Source organism: Herpailurus yagouaroundi, unplaced genomic scaffold, assembly GCF_014898765.1.
Source record: "Herpailurus yagouaroundi ecotype Mexico unplaced genomic scaffold, PumYag 250, whole genome shotgun sequence".
Lineage (NCBI taxonomy): Eukaryota > Metazoa > Chordata > Mammalia > Carnivora > Felidae > Herpailurus > Herpailurus yagouaroundi.
Window position 1 is genome coordinate 13,555,329 of NW_024412467.1, and position 20,445 is coordinate 13,575,773.

At 42.4% G+C, this 20,445-nt stretch overlaps 1 protein-coding gene across 7 annotated transcripts in view; it reads right to left on the minus strand.

Moving 5' to 3' along the window:
* The window catches only part of PHACTR1 (phosphatase and actin regulator 1), a 567,250-nt gene that overhangs the window by 524,768 nt on the left and 22,037 nt on the right, over positions 1 to 20,445 (minus strand). For all 7 annotated transcript variants that reach the window (XM_040460558.1, XM_040460556.1, XM_040460562.1 and 4 more), the window contains one exon: positions 2,874 to 3,020. In XM_040460558.1, the coding sequence (XP_040316492.1) occupies positions 2,874 to 3,020 (147 nt within the window). The remainder of the gene's footprint in view (positions 1 to 2,873; positions 3,021 to 20,445) is intronic.

The following is a 20,445-nucleotide window of genomic DNA, read 5'->3' on the forward strand; positions in this document are numbered from 1 at the left end:
ATATTAAACATGTACTTCTATATAATGAGTGGGTGTGAGAAAGCAAATATTAAACATAAATGGTTTAAACCAAGAAAGGATTTCTCTGGAAAGAATAAACACTAAGTGACTGGGGGGTAGAAGAAGAGTGGGAATAAAGGGCAAACGAAATCTTCCTTGCTTAATTGTTTATAAATTGTTACGAGACAAAGTTCTCTCTATGCCCAAATTATGTAATTTACCCGAAGTGTGCAGGCTCCTCTGTTCAGCAACGCTGATAACGACACTAATAGTTTAATTACAACTTGCTGCTCAAGGAGATAAACAAGGCTGTTTGCTTTTTAAACCAGGGGTTACAATTACTTTTAAACGCGGGGGAAAGGCACATCTGTGAGTAGATCTTACTATGTCAGGAAAGCAACCAGAAACCGGCTGGAAAATAAACAAAGAGCCAGGAGTGAACAGCCTGCGCAAAATTAGAGCAGTACTGCCTGATTTGAGCAGTGGAGCAGTAGGCGTGAGGCGTAGTAAACAGGCGGCAAATGTAGGTGGGCAGGGATAGAAAAGTTTTTGGTGACTAGATCTCCTGAGTTTTCCCTGGGATTCCATCACTGGGAGGGACTGGGCACCCCTCCCTCCGCTGTCTTGTTTATAGTCACATCTTTGTCACACAGTCCTTCGTTTCAGCACCACCGAGGGAGGACAGCTCCCCTATCTGCAGAACACCGTCCACTGCGACTGCTCTCCCTTCTCTACCAACATCCTCTGGATACACTTTCTCTTTCTTGCTGGTGTCTTTCTTGATTTTGCTTTTAGGGAGATTCTAAGAGGCATACAGAAGAGACTGGGACCTTGTTGGGCTTGTTTCTTTCCAGAGAAAAGACAGACAAGTCTTGTCCGAAAAGTCCAATCTTTTAACTGGCCTCCAGAGAAATTTAACCAGAATAAAAGATGGCAAGTCACTGGGTTTAATCTGGCGGCGAAACGGCTCAACGCTCTCAGTAGTAGCTGAAACTCGAAGCCTTCTTTTAGTGTTTTATTTTATTGTTTGGTTGTTAAAAGTAAAACAAAGTAAATAACCTTTACTAACTGCCGCTCTAGCCCTTTCCTCTCCTGTGCTGAGACCAAGACACTCAGGGAATGTACCAGAGTTTGGTAGCGAAGGGGTCAGTGGTACAATTTCTGAAATCACTCAGCAAGAAAACAATCTCAGTCATAAAAGAAACTCTTCTCTGTCCTTCTGAAGACCCCTCACAACCATATCCCGAATCCTGAATCAAGGATTATCCGTTCCAAAGTGAGACCACAGGCTACACAGCATGCACAAAAATTGCCAAAGATTCTCCCAGTAAAGTCCTCATTTCCCCAGCACGAAATCCAGAGGAAAACATTTTAGGAGTGACAAGAAAACATATGATTAAAAACCCAAATCACCAAGACAGGAAAATATAACACTCCAACCAAGTTGGCTGCTCTGATCCTTTCAGTTACCCTTCTAGTCATGAAGATATGGTTCCTTAGCCAACACATCTTGTTTCTCTATTCAGAGTTTTTTCTCTTTTGTCCAAACTTCTCAACAGTGTATAAAATACTCATCATGTGAAGGTTCTCTTTGCTCCAACACATGCACGCAACACACTTTCATTCAGTTCCATTTTCAAGGATTTAGTTTCCTAAAGAAAAAGCTATTATCTGGTTTTGAAACTTATTTCGAGGGATAGTGTTCAGGAAAACTCCCTCACTCTTTTTGCAATGGATTTGCTAGAACACTGAGGGACTCTAAAAACGAAGAGACGCAGCTGGGGTGGTGGCTTAGGAGTCATTCAGAAAAGGCAGCACTATGAAGTTATTGTTGGACAACTTCTTCCCGATGATGGTGACCATCTGCTACTAACAGGGGTGATGTCTGCCTATGAATCCGGAGAAGCAGCAGCAGTGGGGACAGCTGACACTGGGCGCTTCTCATCAAGTAAGCCTGAGAGGTCTCTCAACTGAAGCATGTTGACTCTCTGGATCCCTGAGTCCTCTCTATTGCCCCTTCCTTTCTTCTTCCCTCCCTCCCTTCCTCTCCCTCTTTCTTCTTTTCCCTCTCCCTCCCATGACCCCTTCCTCCCTCCCTCTTTACCCTCCTCCCTCCCTCCTCCCTCCCTCCTCTACCTCAGTTGCCCTTTTCACTTAATTCCATCTGGGCCACTTTGAGCACCAGTACCAGTGACAGAATCAGATCACCTAACATGAATCCAACAGACAATGTTGTTGTTGTTATTATTATTATTATTATTATTATTATTATCATCCTTCGGGTTGCTCTCCCACTGCTCCGTGGGAAGATAAGGTCCCGTTGGTAGCTGTCAACCCCACACCCTCTCACCCCTCCAACACCGCAGCAGTGGCATCAGCCCAGCAAAATCACTAGCCCGAATGTCACCAACAAGTTCCACCCTGTAGGAGCCCTGCCAGCACACCTCCCCGGCAGAGCCTTGCCAGACCCTCCGCCCACAGCCAGTGCACTCGCAGCCCGATCCAGCTCTGGGTTATTCCTAGGATCATTGTTATCACTGACAACACTTTCTTCTCCTTATGGAAAGGGGAAGCCCGCGTGTGACTCCAGGGCGGATGTAGAGCTCCACGCACTACCCTCCCCCACCTCTGCAACACACACGCGCGCGCGCGCGCACACACACACACACACACACACCCCTCCGCACACCGGCGACACAAAGAGCGAGTGAGCGAGCCCGGCGTCCGGCTGGGTAGGGAGGGGGGCGGGAGGGAGGACCCCGCCGGGAGGGGGACACCCCAGGAGGGGCAGGGGGCTGAGCCAGCCGGCGTGGAGGGAAGGGAGGCGAGGAAGCGGGGTGGGGGAGAGAGCGAGGCGAGAGGGTCGTCCCTACCTGCCCCTAGGTTGAAGGAGATCCTGGCTTCGGCGAGGTACGGCGTGTCGCTCTTGGAGCGGACTCTTCTGATGGGCCGCCGGTCTATATCATCCTCCGAAGATGCCGCCATTAATGTGGGAGGCAGGAGCAGGGTCGCCCGGCGAGCTGAGAGGGAGAAGGAGACGGAGAGAGAGAGGGAGAGAGAGGCGGAAAAGGGGAGGAGGGGAAAGGAAGAGGCTCACGCACGGGGAGGGGGAGGGGAGAGGGGGAGGGGAGAGGAAGGGAACGGGACGGGGAGGGAGGGGGAAAAGAGGGGAAAGAGGAAAAAAAAAGAGGGAGAGAGAAAGAAAGAGAGCAAAGGAGAGAAAAGGGTGAAGGGAGAGAAAGAAAATCCGTTAAGGATTCGTGGACTGGAGCAGAGATCAGGCTCTCTATCCCTGGCTTGCGCCCAGGGCTCCCCTAACTCCTCTTGCAGCCACAGGGCCAATGGGTCAGTGTTCCCGGACTGACACCCCGCCTCTGCCCGCAGCCCCGGTTCTCAGCTGTTGGCACAGACAGGCCAATGCGAAAGGGAAGGCTCCAAAGCAAAGATGCCCAGTCAGCACTGTGCCCTCTCCCGCCAAACGCACTTACTCTGCTCTTCAAGTGCACGCTAGGGTCTCCTTAACCCACAGCGTTCTCTAGACTGAGGATGCCTGGCCAGACACACCAACTTCGGCTTTCCTTGTGTGGATGGAATTACTACCTTTGGGGTGCAAGCCTGGGGGGGGGGGGTCATGGAGGAGGGCACTGCCCCCAGGGCACCCCTCTGCTCCCCTTTCCCAACCCAGAGCTCAAATAAAGATGCAACCTGGTCTGCAATCCTCAGAAGCTTTCTCACCAGCCCCATTGAACCCTAGATGTGGAGGCACAAAGAGTCACCTTCGCATTGGACCCACAGTCTCTGTAACCCAGTGCCATTGTTTTTGAAGGAGAGGTAAAGATCAAGGACAGGCTACATTTCTTTGAAAGTTTGCACTGCAAACTTCCCACGTTACCCAGCACAGAAGGAAGTAGAAAGGTTTCTGGAGTGTGACTGAAAATGGTCTGATGCTCCTGCTGAATCTATTGATGGGCTATACCCTTTGATGTCTGCCTTTCTACAGCCTCGGTCACTTGGTCTTTTTTGTGGCCCGATGTTGCCACTCATCTTTCTGGCAAGAGCTCACCTGGAGTACACAGATAAATGCTGCCTTGATTCTCTCCTGGCTACAAAGGCAATCTCAATGTCAAGTCATACCCTTCAATCTCAGAGGAAGAAACGCTGCCCCATCTCTGCAAGACTTCCCTCTGCACTTCAGGGGTCAGTGGGAACTCTCATGAACTCTCATCTCCTGCTCTTACGCTCTAGAATCTTCAGTCTCTCCGCACGGGTTTTTGACTTCCCACATGGAGAATAACTCTTCACCTTGGGAAAAATATATCTGCCCTTGGCCTCACTGCTTCCCTACCACACTATTTCCTTCCCCTTCTGCTTCACCCTCCCGTGGAACTTTTGCCCCACAGGCTCCGTTTCTTCACCCTCAACCCCCTGTCATCCCCACTGCTGGTTCCTATCCCCCCCACCAACCCCCCCCCATGCAAGCAAAGCTATTTTAAAGGTCATCGTGTCCTTCTAACAGTTAAATCCATTTCTGTCTTGCCTTCTCTGAAGCGTGTAGTAAACTATTCTTTTGAACCAGTCTCCTCCATTGGCTTTCAGTACCAGGCTTCCTCCTGAATCGCTCAATTTCTGATTGTTCTCCAAGTATCTGCAATGTTAATTTGAAATTGCTTATCCCGGCGTTCAAGGCCGTTCACAACCTGACTCTAATATGTTTTTCCAAACTTGTCTCCCATTGTTCATTCCAGTCTGCCCAGATTTCTCCCAGCGAGTCTGGCTCATTTCTGCATTTCTGTCTTGGCTTGGGCCACACACCACAAATTTCTTCCCTGTAAACTTCGCATGTTCTCCCTCAGGAATGTCAGATAACTGGCCCACTAGCCTTTGGCATAGGACATAGTAAATGCTAAATAGATTTTTTTTTAAATAAAAGAAAGGAGGAGAGGAAGAAAGGGAGAGAGGAAGGAGAGAAGAGAAAGGAGTTGTTACATAAGTAATGAGTAGCTGAATTTGGGAATCAAATCCTTGTCTGCCCGATTTTTAAATCCTGTGCCCTTAACCAGTGTATCGATTTGCTAAGTACATACATTTGGTTGACTGGCCACATTTAAAATTCACTTTTCTATGACATTTGCCTAATTATTATGGCCCGTTTATCTCTGTTAAACATAGATTCAAAATGGATACTTCCTCTCTCAGGAGACACAACCAGGGTATTTGGCTCATCAAATGAACCATGAAGGTGAGTGCTTTTCAATGGCTAGACAGGCTGCAAACCAATATTATGATTGTAACATTTAGGTTCAGGCTCTTAAGGAAGTGGAAACGTAAGGAAATAAATGCCAACAATTCTGAACACTGTGTAAACTCTACCTCTCTTGAATGAAGGCAGTGCCACTAATTGTTCAAAATATTTGGGATTCTCCATCCCCTTATATTTTCATTCATCAGCCGTGTCTTTGAAAAAAAAAAAAAACCTGGGGTGCCTAGGTGGCTTAGTCGGTTGAGCGTTGGACTCTTGATTTCGGCTCAAGTCACGATCTCATGGTCGTGAGATCACGCCCTGTGTCGGAGTTCATGCCTGGGTATGGAGCCTGCTTGGGATTCTCTCTCTTCCTCTCTCTCTCTCTCTCTCTCTCTGCCCTTTCCCTGCTCTCTCTCTCTCTCAAAATAAATAAATAAACATTAAAAAATTATGGGGTGCCTGGGTGGCTCAGTCGGTTGGGTGTCCGACTTCAGCTCATGTCACGATCTCGCGGTCCGTGAGTTCGAGCCCCGCGCCAGGCTCTGGGCTGATGGCTCAGAGCCTGAAGCCTGCTTCCGATTCTGTGTCTCCCTCTCTCTTTGCCCCTCCCCCGTTCATGCTTTGTCTCTCTCTGTCTCAGAAATAATAAACATTAAAAATTTTTTTTAAAATGTTAAAAAAAAACAATAAAGCCATTTGCAGTAATACCTAGCCTTAGCTTTCCCTGTATTTCTTTGATTTTACATTTAATGTTTCTTAATACAGAAAGTACATCTTTGGATTACTGTATCTTCTTCTTTTGACATTTTAGGAGATTAAGAGCTTAACATTGCTACTACTTGAGGTATGCCTTTCTTTAAAGGAGTCTAAGTGTACTTTCATAAGATTTTATTATGGTCATTTTATGATTGAAATAATTCTCGCTAGACCTACTTTTGATAAAAATGACATAAAAATACTACGTCTACCTACATGTTCTTGAATTATTTTATCGTATTTTTAATTTTTTTTAATGTTTATTTATTTTTGAGAGGCAGTGAGAGACAGAGTGTGAGTGGGGGAGGGGCAGAGAGAGGAGACACAGCATCTGAAGCAGGCTCCAGGCTCCCCGCTGTCCGCACAGAGCCCCAGGATGGTCTCAAACCCACAAACAGTGTGATCATGACCTGAGCCAAAGTCAGGCCCTTAACCGACCGAGCCACCCAGACATCCCTTTTAGCATAGTTTTATCTTCCAGTTTTGGACTCCCCCAGTGTACTGTCTCCTTTCTCTCGCCTAGGTTTTCCCATTCTCTGTTCACGTCGCCTCTTTTCGCACATCTTTCGTGCAATTCGCTTACAAAATCAATTCCATTTCACGGATCTCCCTCTTATCCGGTCTGAGGACTCGCTTTCGTGGGTTTGTCCCTTCTTGTTTCTCTGGGATTCCTTTCACAGACATGATCTCTTCTCATAAACTACCTGAGTGACATAAGGGAAGAAGCACTGTGGTGGGGATCCGGGACGCTGGGTTCTGTGCATCTCACCAGACGACACTGGACATCACTCACTCTACCAAAGTGGACCTCAGTCACTTCAGCTTGAAAAATACCAGAGTCAGATAACGTGATCTTAAGGCCCTGTCTGGCTCTAATACTCTATGATATTTGCAGCTATTTTTGTATCTCCTTTCCATAAATATCCATGGCGTATTTTACCTCTGGATCTCAGAAAATACACTGTCCCTTTGATTTGCAACTAATCATATTTAGGAAACCACATGGTATCCATGTTTGTCTCAAGTGATTTCATATTATTCAAGTCTATTTTCTACGCCTGTGCATCCTTCAGAATCTGTTTTTTTTCCTCATAGTGTTTCCGTCATCTGGCAACACCCATATGACTGATTGCGTGTGCACATGTGGGGGTTTGGGTGTGTATTCAGAAAGAACTGAATTCAACTGTGATTTCAAGAAGTTTTGAATAGATATATTTTTTTAATTTTTTTTAACGTTTATTTATTTTTGAGACAGAGAGAGACAGAGCATGAATGGGGGAGGGTCAGAGAGAGGGAGACACAGAATCCAAAACAGGCTCCAGGCTCTGAGCTGTCAGCACAGGGCCCGACGCGGGGCTCGAACTCACGGACCGCGAGATCATGACCTGAGCCGAAGTCGGCCACCCAACCGACTGAGCCACCCAGGCACCCCAAGAAATTTTGAATATATTTTTAAAAAGCTTGCTTCTTTTCGAGTAGACTCCTGACCCAGGATGAGGGTCTTTTTCTTTTCTAAAACCAGCCAACATTTTAACACTGAAGACCATTCCATGCGTGTGGTATCCACCGCGAGAAACAGAAAAAGAGAAACAATATGGTGGTCAGAAAAGTAGTATTTTGTGTATCCTTCACTGGCATGGAAGAGGATAAAAGTGGGAAGAGAAGGGAGAACGAAAGAGCAATATTCCATCCTAATCAAGAAAACTCTTTAGGTGAGTGAAGCTTTAAAAATATTACTCAAAGTGTGTTTCTAGGACACCCCTACATCGATATCACCTAGAATACTTGTTACAGTGTAGATTTTCCAGGCCCCCAACCTGGACCTACTGAATTTTGAGGGGATGAGAACTCGTTACTTAGATTTTCAAAAGGCTCCTAACTAAGTCCATTCTTACCACTTGTATTCACAATAATACCGGAGGTCTTGGTCAATGCAGTGAGTTAAGTCAAAGGAAAGAAATTAAAAAGATATAATGATTGGAAAACAAGAATAAACTGGTGATTAGTTGAATATGTTGGGATTGTGTACACATAGAAACCATAAGAATCCAGGCTCTTAGAAATAATGCCTGCATTTGACAACATTAGTGATACGATGGCAGTATAAAACACCAATTTTGTTTCAACGTACTGGCAAAATCAGAAAATGGAATTTAAAAAGAACTATTTACAATAGTGTCAAAACCATCAAATGCTTATGAATAAATCTCACAAAAGATGAGCAGCATCTCTACACGAAAAACGACAAAACATTCCTGGAAGAAATTAATAAGACCCAAATAAATGAGGAATGGTATGCCTAAACCATTCTCATGCTCATGAATTAAGACATTCTATGTAAAAGCATCGGTCTCTTCAAACCGATCTATAGATTCAATGACATTGCAGTTCAAATCCATTTTTTTCATTGACAAGCTGATTCTAAATTTATATGAAAATGCAAAGGGATGAGACTAGTCTTACCATGACAAAGAAAATAGCTGTGGAGGATTTGCAGTAGAAGATATCAAGACTTATTATAAAGATATAGAATTCAAAAACAAAATAAGATAATTAGACAAATGGAAGAGAACAGAGAATTTTAAAATGGACCCAGAGATAAACAGTTGCCTGGTTATGACAAGAGTCCCACTGCAGTATTATAGGGTAAAGATGGGATTTTTCAATACATAGTGCTTGAACACTTGGATATTCACATGGTGGAAGAAAACAAACCTTGATCCCTATCTCACACCATACAAATTCAATTTCAAGTGGATCATGGACCTAAATGTGAAAGGTAAACAACAAAGTCTCTAGAAGAAAATTTTTCATAGAATATTTTATGACTTCAGCAAAGATTTTTAAATAGGACATGAAAAGCACTAACCATAAAAGAACAAACAGGCATGTTGGCGCTATTAAAACTAAGAAATTTTGGGGGCACCTGGGTGGCTCAGTCGGTTAAGCATCCAACTTCAGCTCGGGTCACGATCTCAGGGACCGTGAGTTTGAGCCCCAGGTAGGGCTCTGGGCTGATGGCTCAGAGCCTGGAGCCTGCTTCCGGTTCTATGTCTCCCTCTCTCTCTGCCCCTCCCCCGTTCATGTTCTGCCTCTCTCTGTCTCAAAAATAAATAAACGTTACAAAAAATTTAAAAAAAAATTAAGAAATTTTGTTCATCACAAGATACAATTAAGAATACAGCATACCAAAAGATGTGGGATATGCAGCGAAAACAGTGCTGATAGGGGAATTTAGAGCACTAAATATTTACATTAGAGAAGAGGAAAAGTCTCAAGTCAATAATCCTACCTTAAGAACTTAGAAAAAGAAGAGGAAAGTAAATCTAAAGTGAGTAGAAGAACTAATAAGAGCATAAGTCACTGAAATTGAAAACATGAAAACAATAAAAGTAAATGAAACACAAAGCTCATTCTTCAAAAAAAATTGATAAAATTGATTAACTTCTAGCAAGCCTAGCGGTGATAAAAATAGAGAAGATACAAATTACTATTATCAGAAATCAAACTGGGGTAATCATTATAGATCCTATATCTATTAAAAGGATAATAAGAGAATACTACAAACACGTGTATGCGCACATATTCAATAGCTTAGCACAAATAAACTACATGCATTCTTCTTAATTAAAGAAAAGACAGAGGTGCCTGGCTGACTCACTCGGTGGAGCATGCAACTCTTGACTTTGGGGTTGTGAGTTCAAACCCTACATTGAGTGTGGAGATTACCTGAAAAATAAAATCTTTAAAAAAATAAAGAAAAGACATCAGTAGGAGAGTGGAAAGGCAAGCTACAGACTGGGAGAAGGTATTTTCAGTTTTATATACAACAAAGGACTAGTAACCAGAATATATAAAGAACTTCTAAAACAAGAATGAAAAGACAGACAATTCAATATCTTTAAAAAAAATGGACAAGAGACTTGAATAGACCCTTCACCCACAAGAAAATCCAAATGGCCAGTAGGCATAAGAAAAAATGCTCAGAATCATTACTTAGAGGTAAATTCAAATAGAAACCTCAATGAGATATCATTACATATCCACCAATTTGGGTAAAACTTAAAAGTCATCCAATGCCAAATTGGTGAGGATGTGGAAGAATTAGAGCTCTCATGAAAGCTGGTGGGAATGTGAACTTGTAAAACCACTCTGGAAAGCTGTTTACACACACAGTATACATAAACATATACTCAAATATGCACACAAATACTCTATGACCCAAACAAGCAGGTCCATAACAGATGTATTCATAATGGCCCGAAACTGAAAACACCCAAATGGCCATCAACAGAAAAATGCACAAAACTGAGTGGAGTATCTTCATTACAATGTCATACATTATGGAAATGAAGAAAGAACAAACTATCACTAGAAGCAACAATATAGATGAATATCATAGGCATATGTTGAACAAAAGAAGCCAGATCTAAAAAAGTATATGTTATGGGGCGCCTGGGTGGCGCAGTCGGTTAAGCGTCCGACTTCAGCCAGGTCACGATCTCGCGGTCCGTGAGTTCGAGCCCCGCGTCAGGCTCTGGGCTGATGGCTCAGAGCCTGGAGCCTGTTTCCGATTCTGTGTCTCCCTCTCTCTCTGCCCCTCCCCCGTTCATGCTCTGTCTCTCTCTGTTGCAAAAATAAATAAACGTTGAAAAAAAAATTTTTTTAAAGTATATGTTGTATGAATACGTATGTATTCCATTTATGTGAAGTTTGAAAAAGAAGAAAGAAAGACAGCGAATATACAGTAATAGGAGGTTAATTAAAAAGATAATTCTTGGAGGGGGCACAAAGGAACATTTTGGGATGTAGGCAAGAGTCTATATCTTGATTTGAGTGGTGATTATATCTTTTAGAAAAGGTAATTACTTTTGTAAAAGTTCATCAAATTATACATTTTATATTTGTGCATATCACTATATATATTATATACCAGTAAAAATAAATCTTTGAAAGCTTTCAGCTTACAAAATTATGCTTGCTTTAGTAAAAATTTACTATACGTTTAGAAATAAAACTTACACATTATTATATAAACAAATATATCCTGGAGAATATGATAGAATGTGGAGTAGTGTAGTTATTTGGCACCAACTATTATCAATTTAAAAATAAATGCACAAGCTCTTTTTGAAAGTTAAAATGCTTCCAGCTTATTAATACGCACAAATAAATGTGATAATCCTTGCCTTTGAGTACCAAATATTTACAAAACCACACTATTATGACAATTAATTTTGATCTGATTAATTAAAATAGGTTCCTAATGACTTGGGCCATCTTTGTGAAGATCAACATTCCACTACCCCCCAATTCCGTAGGGTTTTTTTTTTTCTGTCTCAGTCTTAGTTTGGGGATATCATCATATCTATCTTTTACAACCATGATCTCTTTAAGTATTCTGTTCCCAGCCTTCTGTGCTGCATTAAACACAACAACAAATAGCTAGATTGAAAATGCAGATGAGGGGGGCGCCTGGGTGGCGCAGTCGGTTAAGCGTCCGACTTCAGCCAGGTCACGAGCTCGCGGTCTGTGAGTTCGAGCCCCGCGTCAGGCTCTGGGCTGATGGCTCAGAGCCTGGAGCCTGTTTCCGATTCTGTGTCTCCCTCTCTCTCTGCCCCTCCCCCGTTCATGCTCTGTGTCTCTCTGTCCCAAAAATAAATAAACGTTGAAAAAAAAAATTAAAAAAAAAAAAAAAGAAAATGCAGATGAGGAACAATGAAAGAATGATGAAAGTAGGCTTCTTGTTATGCCGGAAACAAGGCAGCATTCCCCCAAATTAAGGGGTATGTCATAAGAACACAGAAGCCAGCCTGAAAGGAGTTGCCCCGGTCAAATCTGGAATGATTGGAGCACAAAAAATACTTAAGTCCACTAATGAATGACACATTGTTAATAACGGGTATTCAGGAGTCCTCCTAATAAATATGTAAGTGGATAAAACTGATACGAATTGGGTAAATAACCAAACAAGTTAATTCAGGAAAGGGGAGGGCTCTTGCTTCCAGTGGAATGCAGAGAGCTAATGCATCAATGTGGAAAAAGTGGAAAAGTTACAAAATCATCATTTTGCAGCCATTGTAATAAAGATCAAGCAAGGACCGGTAACGCTAAGTCTCAGTGGAAATTTTGACGATGAACAGGATATTTTCATGATCTGAAAGTTTCTCCCCACAGACTTATTAGTTCCTAGGGAGAAATGGGAAACCACCTTGACTGGGCAATCAAAGTTACCATCACCAATGGGAGACAGATAGACATTGAGTAGAGAACATACAATTACCCTTGGAGTGCTCTCGCCTAGAATGCATCACCTGAGTAGAACAACGAGGATGTATCAGAAACCTCAAAAGTAGGACGTGTTTATTAAAAAGGGGACGGGGGAACTGTATTTTTAAAAAATACTGATGTTCTAAAAGGCAAATTAAGGCTTTGAAAACTTCCAGATAAAAGGAGGTGAAAGATATCTGACCCTAGACTGGAATCTGTACTGGAGTTAGATCTTAGAGTGAACTGACTCTAGACTATACCTGTCTTGCAGAGGAAAAGTGCTGTAACGGACATTCTGGGATCAACTGAGAAAACTGAAATTCAAAGAGCAGATTAAAGTATCAATGTTAAAGAGGTCAAAGACCTGTATTCTGAAAACTGTAAAACACTGATAGAAGAAATTGAAGATGACACAAACAAATGGAAAGACATTCTATGCTCATTGATCGGAAGAACAAATATCGTTAAAATGTCTATACTACCCAAAGCGATCTCTTCATTCAGTGTCATCCCTATCAAAATACCAACAGCATTTTTCACAGAGCCAGGACAATCCTCAAATTTGTATGGAACTGTAAAATACCCCAAATAGCCAAAGCAACCTTGAACAAGAAAAGCAAAGCTAGCGGCATCACAATTCTAGACTTCAAGTTATATCACAAAGCTGTAGTGATCAAAACAGTATGGTACTGGCACACAAATAGACACACGGATCAATAGAACAGAATAGAAAACCCAGAAGAGAACCCACAAGTATATGGTCAATTAATCTTTGACAAAGCTGGAATGGCTATCCAATGGGGAAAAGATAGTCTCTTCAACAAAAGGTGTTGGGAAAACTGGACAGCCACATGCCAAAGAATGAAACTGGATCACTTTCTTACAGTCTACACAAAAATAAATTCAAAATGGAGTAAAGATCTGAATGTGAAGAAAAAAAAAAAAGATCGAAATGTGAGACGTGTATCCATCAAAATCCTAGAGGAGAACACAAGCAGTAGTAACCTCTTTGACATCGGCCATAGCAGCTTCTTTCTAGATTTGTCTCCTGAGGCAAGGGAAACAAAAGCAAAACCCAACTACTGGGACTTCATCAAAATAAAAATCTTTTGCACAGTGAAGGAAACAATTGACAAAACGAAAAGGCAACCTACAGGCTGGGAGAAGATATTTGCAAATGACACGTCTGATAAAGGTTAGTATCCAAAATATATAAACAATTTATGAAACTCACCACCCAAAAAGTGAATAATCCAATTAAAACATGAAGAAATATTTTTCCAAGAAGACACACACATGGCCAACAGACACATGAAAAGATGCTCAACATCACCGATCATCAGGACAATACAAATCAAAACAATGAGATATTGCCTCGACCTCACACCTGTCAAAATGCTAAGTCTAGGGGGATATTTTGTTGTCTAAAACCAACAACACAATTGGGGCGCCTGGGTGGCGCAGTCAGTTAAGCGTCCAACTTCAGCCAGGTCACGATCTCGCGGTCCGTGGGTTCGAGCCCCGCGTCAGGCTCTGGGCTGATGGCTCAGAGCCTGGAGCCTGTTTCCGATTCTGTGTCTCCCTCTCTCTCTGCCCCTCCCCCGTTCATGCTGTGTCTCCCTCTGTCCCAAAAATAAATAAATGTTGAAAAAAAAATTTTTTTAAATAAATAAATAAATAAAACCAACAACACAAGAAACAACAGGGACGGACAAGGATGCAGAGAAAAGGGAACCCTCGCGCACTGGTGGTGAAAACGCGAACTGGTGCAGCCACTCTGGAAAGCAGTATGGAGGTTCCTAAAAAGCTAAAAATATGCTACCCTATGATCTAGCAATTGCACTACTAGGTATTTACCCAAAGAATGCAAAAATACTAATTCAAAGGAACACATGTATCCCAATGTTTATAGCAGCATTATCTACAATAGCCAAATTATGGAAACAGCCCAAGTGTCCGTCGACTAATGAGTGGATAAGGAAGATGTGGTGTATATAAATACACACTGAGTGGAGAACATACAATTACCCTTGGAGTGTTCCCGCCTAGAATGCATCACCTGAGTAGAACAACGAGGATGTATCAGAAACCTCAAAAGTAGGAAGCGTTTACTAAAAAGGGGATGGGAAACTGTATTTTTTAAAAACACTGATGTTCTAAAAGGCAAATTAAGGCTTTGAAAACTTCCAGATAAAAGGAGGTGAAAGATACCTGACCCTAGACTGGAATCTGTACAATATACAACAGAATGTTATTCAGCCATAAAAAGGAATGAAATCTTGCCATTTGCAATGACATGGATGGGGCTAGAGTGTATAACCCTAAGTGGAATAAGTCAGCCAGAGAAAGACAAATACCATATGATTTCACTTATATGTAGATTTAAGAAACAAAACAAATGTGGGGCGCCTGGGTGGCGCAGTCGGTTAAGCGTCCGACTTCAGCCAGGTCACGATCTCGCGGTCCGTGAGTTCGAGCCCCGCGTCAGGCTCTGGGCTGATGGCTCAGAGCCTGGAGCCTGTTTCTGGTTCTGTGTCTCCCTCTCTCTCTGCCCCTCCCCCGTTCATGCTCTGTCTCTCTCTGTCCCAAAAATAAATAAACGTTGAAAAAAAAAATTAAAAAAAAAAAAAAAGAAAAGAAACAAAACAAATGAGCAAAGGGGGAGGGCAAGAAAGAAAGGCAAACCAAGAAAAAGACTCTTAGCTGTAGAGAACAAACTGACGGTTACCAGAGGGGAGATGGGTGGGGGGATGGGTTAAAAAGTAGGTGATGGGGATTAAAGTGTGTATTTGCCAAGGGGCGCCTGGGTGGCTCAGTCAGTTAAGCGTCTGCTTTTGGCTCAGGTCATGATCTTGTGGTTTGCAGGTTCGAGGCCAGCATGGGGCTCTCTGCTGTCAGTGCAGAGCCTGCTTCGAATCCTCTGTCTCCTTCTCTCCTTGTCCCTCCCCCACTTGCTGTCTCCCTCCCTCCCTCTCTCTCTCTCTCTCTCTCTCTCAAAAAACAAATAGACATTAAAGAGTGTACTTGCTGAGATGAGCACCAGGTACTGTATGGAAGTGTTGAATCACTATATTATACACCGGAAACTAATATTACATTGTATGTTAACTAACTGGAATTTGAATAAAAACTTTAGAAAATATATATTTAGTATAAATGTTCAATTGATTCCAGTTGACAGCTATGCTGTGGTTATGGAACAGGCTATCCTATTCTTATTCTTAGGAAATGAACAGTTAAGTATTAGGAATAAAGGGCTAGGATGGTTTAGAAAAAAATATTTTTGTATATATATATATATATATACACACACAAAATCGAATGCACACACACACTTGCATGTATATATTCTCTTTCCCTTCCTCTCTTGTCTCTGTCTCTATTCCTCTCTCTAAATACGCACTTTTACATTCCTCTCTGGATAGAACAATCAATCATGCTAGTAAAAGCATGTTTGTTTCTTATTATTTAAGAGAGTTTCCAAGGACTAGAGATGATGCCCCATCCTTACTTCCAACCTTTCTGAAAAATTGTCATTGTCAGTTGTTCTCACAGGCTGTGGATAAATACGGTATTGATCTTAAGGGTAATCTGTCCTGTATTTAAGCTAGAGGTCTTTGAAGTTTTGTTCAAAAATTTAAAATTGGGGCGCCTGGGTGGCTCAGTCAGTTAAGCGTCTGACTCTTGATGTCGACTCAGGTCACGATCTCACAGTTTGTGAAATCGAAACCCGCGCCCGGCTCTGTGCTGACAGTGCCTGCTGGGGGATTCTCCCTCTCCCTCTCTCTCTGCCCCTGTCCCCCCCCCAACAATAAATAAATAAACATTCAAAAAATAAGAAAAAATTGATTGCTAGAGGAGTCAAGCAGGTTAAGAATCTGGGCTGTAGAGATGAAGTATATATGTCACTATTTTGCGTATTTAATATGAGTTAAAAATACAAGAACTTTCACACCTCACAATTAAAATGCGCATGATATCACCCACCGATTGCAGTGATGTTATTCAAAATCACTCATGTGGAAAATACGAAATGTAACTGATGAGGATCAAAGCAACGAACTGAAATATCAACCCCCCAAGGTTGCATTGGTTAACACAGACCTTAAATAGGGTTTGACAAAAATACACCGAAAAGACTTTGGGGCTTTTTATTATAACTAGATTTAGTAAGGAGCTGCTGAGACATTTGTTCTTTTCTATAAATATGCATACTTTGCTAGAAAACCAAGAGTCTGTGGAACTGTTATCGATACATCTTAGCTCTCTCTGCTTCACTTTGCCATTAAATCAGCCGTCCGCTCCAGAGAGTTCCGATATGAAGCCTCTTTTTTCTTTCTGGCTAATTTTGTGGGGCCAGCAAGGTGAGGGCGTGGCCGCCTTGTTTTTATAATCGCTGCCCAGCTTTCTAGCCCCATAATGTTTACTGGCCCGAATTCAGTTCTATCGGGCGGCACGACTTTGGAGATACACCATTCCCCTCCTAGTGTATGTGACTAGAACTGTAGAATCTTCCGCAGCTTGTGCCGTTAGGCTCCAAAGGTGGTGGCCTCGAAAGAAATGGTTCCATGCCTGGGCATTCTGGCCAGCACTGGTTCCTATAATGACATGGGTCTAACATGGACTTTGTCCTGACTTTTCTTTTAGGGCTTTATGATCTAGCTTTCCTTGAATTAATACCTGGACAAAGATGGACGTAAGGTGATTTAATAGCTACCTTAACACTGGCACAGTGGCTGCTTCTCCAGAGGGACCACGTTTTGGCTTTTGCAAAACTGTAGCTAATTTTACAACCACTTGAGGCTTTGAGAGGTATTAGCAAAATCTGTCCAAGTATAGGAGCCATGTTTTTGACTTCTCTTGACATTTTTCTGCTCCCACAAAAAGTTGTGCGTGTTGTGGTAGCCAGCCTCCAAGATGGCCCACTGGGACGCCCAACTTCTGGTATTCATACCCAGGGGTCGTTCCCTCCCATATTCAATCAGGTTTGGTCTCTGTGACCACTAGAATATGCTAGAAAGCGATGGTGAATTGCTTCCAAAGCCAGGTCTGAAGATACATTGTGGCTTCTACCTTGCTTGATTTGGGGGTCTCTTGCTCTGAAAGAAGCCAGCTGCAATGTCATGTAGGGTCTCAAGAAGCCCCGGGAGAGGGTCGTGTGGCGAGGACTGAGGCTTCTGTGTGAGTCACCTTGGAAGCCCTGGTCAAGCCTTTGGATAGCTGGGGGATCTTTGCCTGTCTAAACTCTGCCCGGCCTCTGTGGCTGGAATCGTTCTATTCCCATCCCCGATGACACCACTATGAGAATGTAATATCTCCTTTCTTTACCACGGTCCACCTATGGTATTCTGTCATGTTCTCTTTATTACAAACACAATAATGTGGATATTCACTTCCTTGCAGACAATATGAAGTAAATAAACATGAACTATGAAATTAACAGCACAGGGTTTGAGGTTAACCTTCCTGAGTTTGTGCTCAAGAGCTGTCTGATTTCATGCAAATCACTTACCCCTTGTGCATGTATAAGATGGACTTTGTGTATACCTGGGTCTTAGGATTGCTATGAGGATTCAAATATGCAATGTGTATAGTCTTTGGCAAAGAAAATTCCCAATAAACATTTATTATTTCAGAACTATTATTATTGGACAGCTCCAAGTAAGCCTGTCACTGTGCAATTAAACGTTGGCATCATTCCCAAGCTTAATGCTTATTAGATCTTTGAAAAAAGTTAGTGAGCTCTCCAAGCTTCAGTTTCCTTGTATGTAAACTAGAGATAAAATAAACTCTCTCACTGGGCCTTGGGAGGATAAAACATTATATAATAAATGTAAAACACCTAACACGCAGCCTGACAAATGGGAGGCGGGCAACAAATGTTCATTGCTTCCTTTCTTCTCAGCTTCTTAAAGTAGATACTGTGCAGAGCGGCTGGGGGCTGGGTGCTAAATCATGCTAGATGCAGAAAAGGAAAATGTGTTTCAGGCTTTGTATGTTGAACTGAGTTGGGCATAAACCGAAATAGCTTTCTATTACTTAAATGTTGAACACGCCTGGTTCAGCTGAACAAGTCACTTTTCCAATCTTGCTTGAGAGCACAGGTAATGTTATGCCTTATTTATTTTAATTCTGTATTTGCTACGTGGTCAGTTTTCAAACAGTGGCTGTGATTAATGACATAATTCGAAATCTGAAGGTTCTAATATTTCGAATTCATGTTCAATGTACAAAAGGGTCACATTTACTTGGATACATCTTTGTGTGGCAAACAGCTGGGCTTGGTCACTTGCAAAGTGACCTTAGAGGCAAATACCATGAGCTTTAATCCCATTTGATCCCTGCGTACAATAACGAGATGTAGGGATAAGGACATCGGTCTAGACAGTAGGGGACTATGTTCCAGTTTCTGCACTTGTACCAGCTAGATGTCTGATTTTAAATAAGTCACCTCTTTCCAGAAAGGCAGGATGTCGTAGGGGAAAGCTGAGTTAGAAAGATTCATGTTGGGATCAAGGCTTTACCTCTTCCTAGTTGTGTAATCCCCTAAGCTTTACTTTCCTGTAAACTGGAGGCAATCCTATCTAACTCATAAGCTTATGATTTTGAATGAAATAAAAATGCATAGCTTCTGGTATTTATCGGGTATTTACTGAACACATTTTGCTTCTCTGTTTTTCCCTGACCCTCAGTTTCATCACCTGTAAAATGAGCCAGTTGAATTAAAACCTTTCTAGTTCTAATGTCCTATTATCGTAGGAATTATACTGTTAGGCAAAACCTTAGATCTGTGCACTTGCTCTTGGTATGTAATGAAGTGCCCCATCTGGTTGTAATAAAAATAAAAACACATTGTGGTGGTAGAGGGGGGAAAAAACACAAAAATTCTTAAACATATGTGTTTAAGAGAAAGGCCTGCCCAATATAGATTCAGCAGATATTTTATTTGTATTCTGTTGTGTCCCCAGATGACCTGATGACAGTGATCAGATCACAGGGTATTAGTCAGAGACTCTGTCTAGTGAATAATGGCAGAACAGAGCCAGGACCATCGACCAGCTGGCAAAGTCACTCTTTCGGCAACAACGAAGCATGGTTGACCTCTGTCTCTTAGCCCAAGTTGTGTCTGATTATTTCTTACATTTGTCAGAATCAACCACTCCAAGATATGAAGAATTTGCTTATTTTTTTGAAAGGTTTATTTAATTATTTTGAGAGAGAGAGAGAGAGAGAGAGAGAGAGAGAGAGAGAGAGAATGCACAAGTCGGGGAGAGGCAGATAGAGAGAGGGAGACAGAATCCCAAGCAGGCTCCGGTGCAGAGCCCAAGGCGGGACTCGAACCCATGAACCGTAAGATCGTGACCCGAGCCGAAACCAGACACTTAACCAACTGAGCCACCCAGGAGCCCCTTTTTTTATTTGAGAGAGAGAGAGAGCACGTGAGCAAGGGAGAGGGCCAGAGGGAGAGAGAGAGAATCCCAAGCTCCACACTCCGTAAGGAGCCCAACACGAGGCTCTATCGCAAGCCCCTGGGATCATGACCTGAGCAGAAATTAAGGGTCAGATGCTCAACCAACTGAGCTGCCCAGGCGCCTCTCTGGCTCCATTCTTAACAGGAGTATGAGCTTGGGAAGTTAACCTGATTCTTGGAAACATGGATTGCTTCATCTGTGAAATGAGAATAACAAGTACTTCTCAAAAGTCCCTTTGTCTGGTACTAAACAAGGCAATAAATACTAAGCCCCTGACACATCAAATCAAGGCTTCTTCCCCCTTCTCATTTCATTTTGCAATTTCTGTGTGCACGCCTACATTATTGAGCTGGCACAGGATAGGGGGCTAATGTAAAAATAAGTCTTGGGGTATGATGTCTTAGAGTGTGGTCTTGCTTTCCAGAGACAAGAACTGAATTGGGTGAAGTCAATTAGTTGTTTTTTTCTTTTTTTCCCTCTGCCTGTCACTTATCAAGATTAGTCACCAAGCAGTCAGTACATAATTAACAAAATGTAACAAAAGATCTTACTGCCTCCCTTCAAAAGAAAAGTAAGGTCTATTTTTAACCAGCTATAGCTGAAATCTCCATCCCCCCCCCCCAACTTCTTTTACAACATTCTGTCAGAACCTACAGTTCTGTAATGAGACTGGGCTGCATTGAGATTAAGAAAAAAAAAATGTTT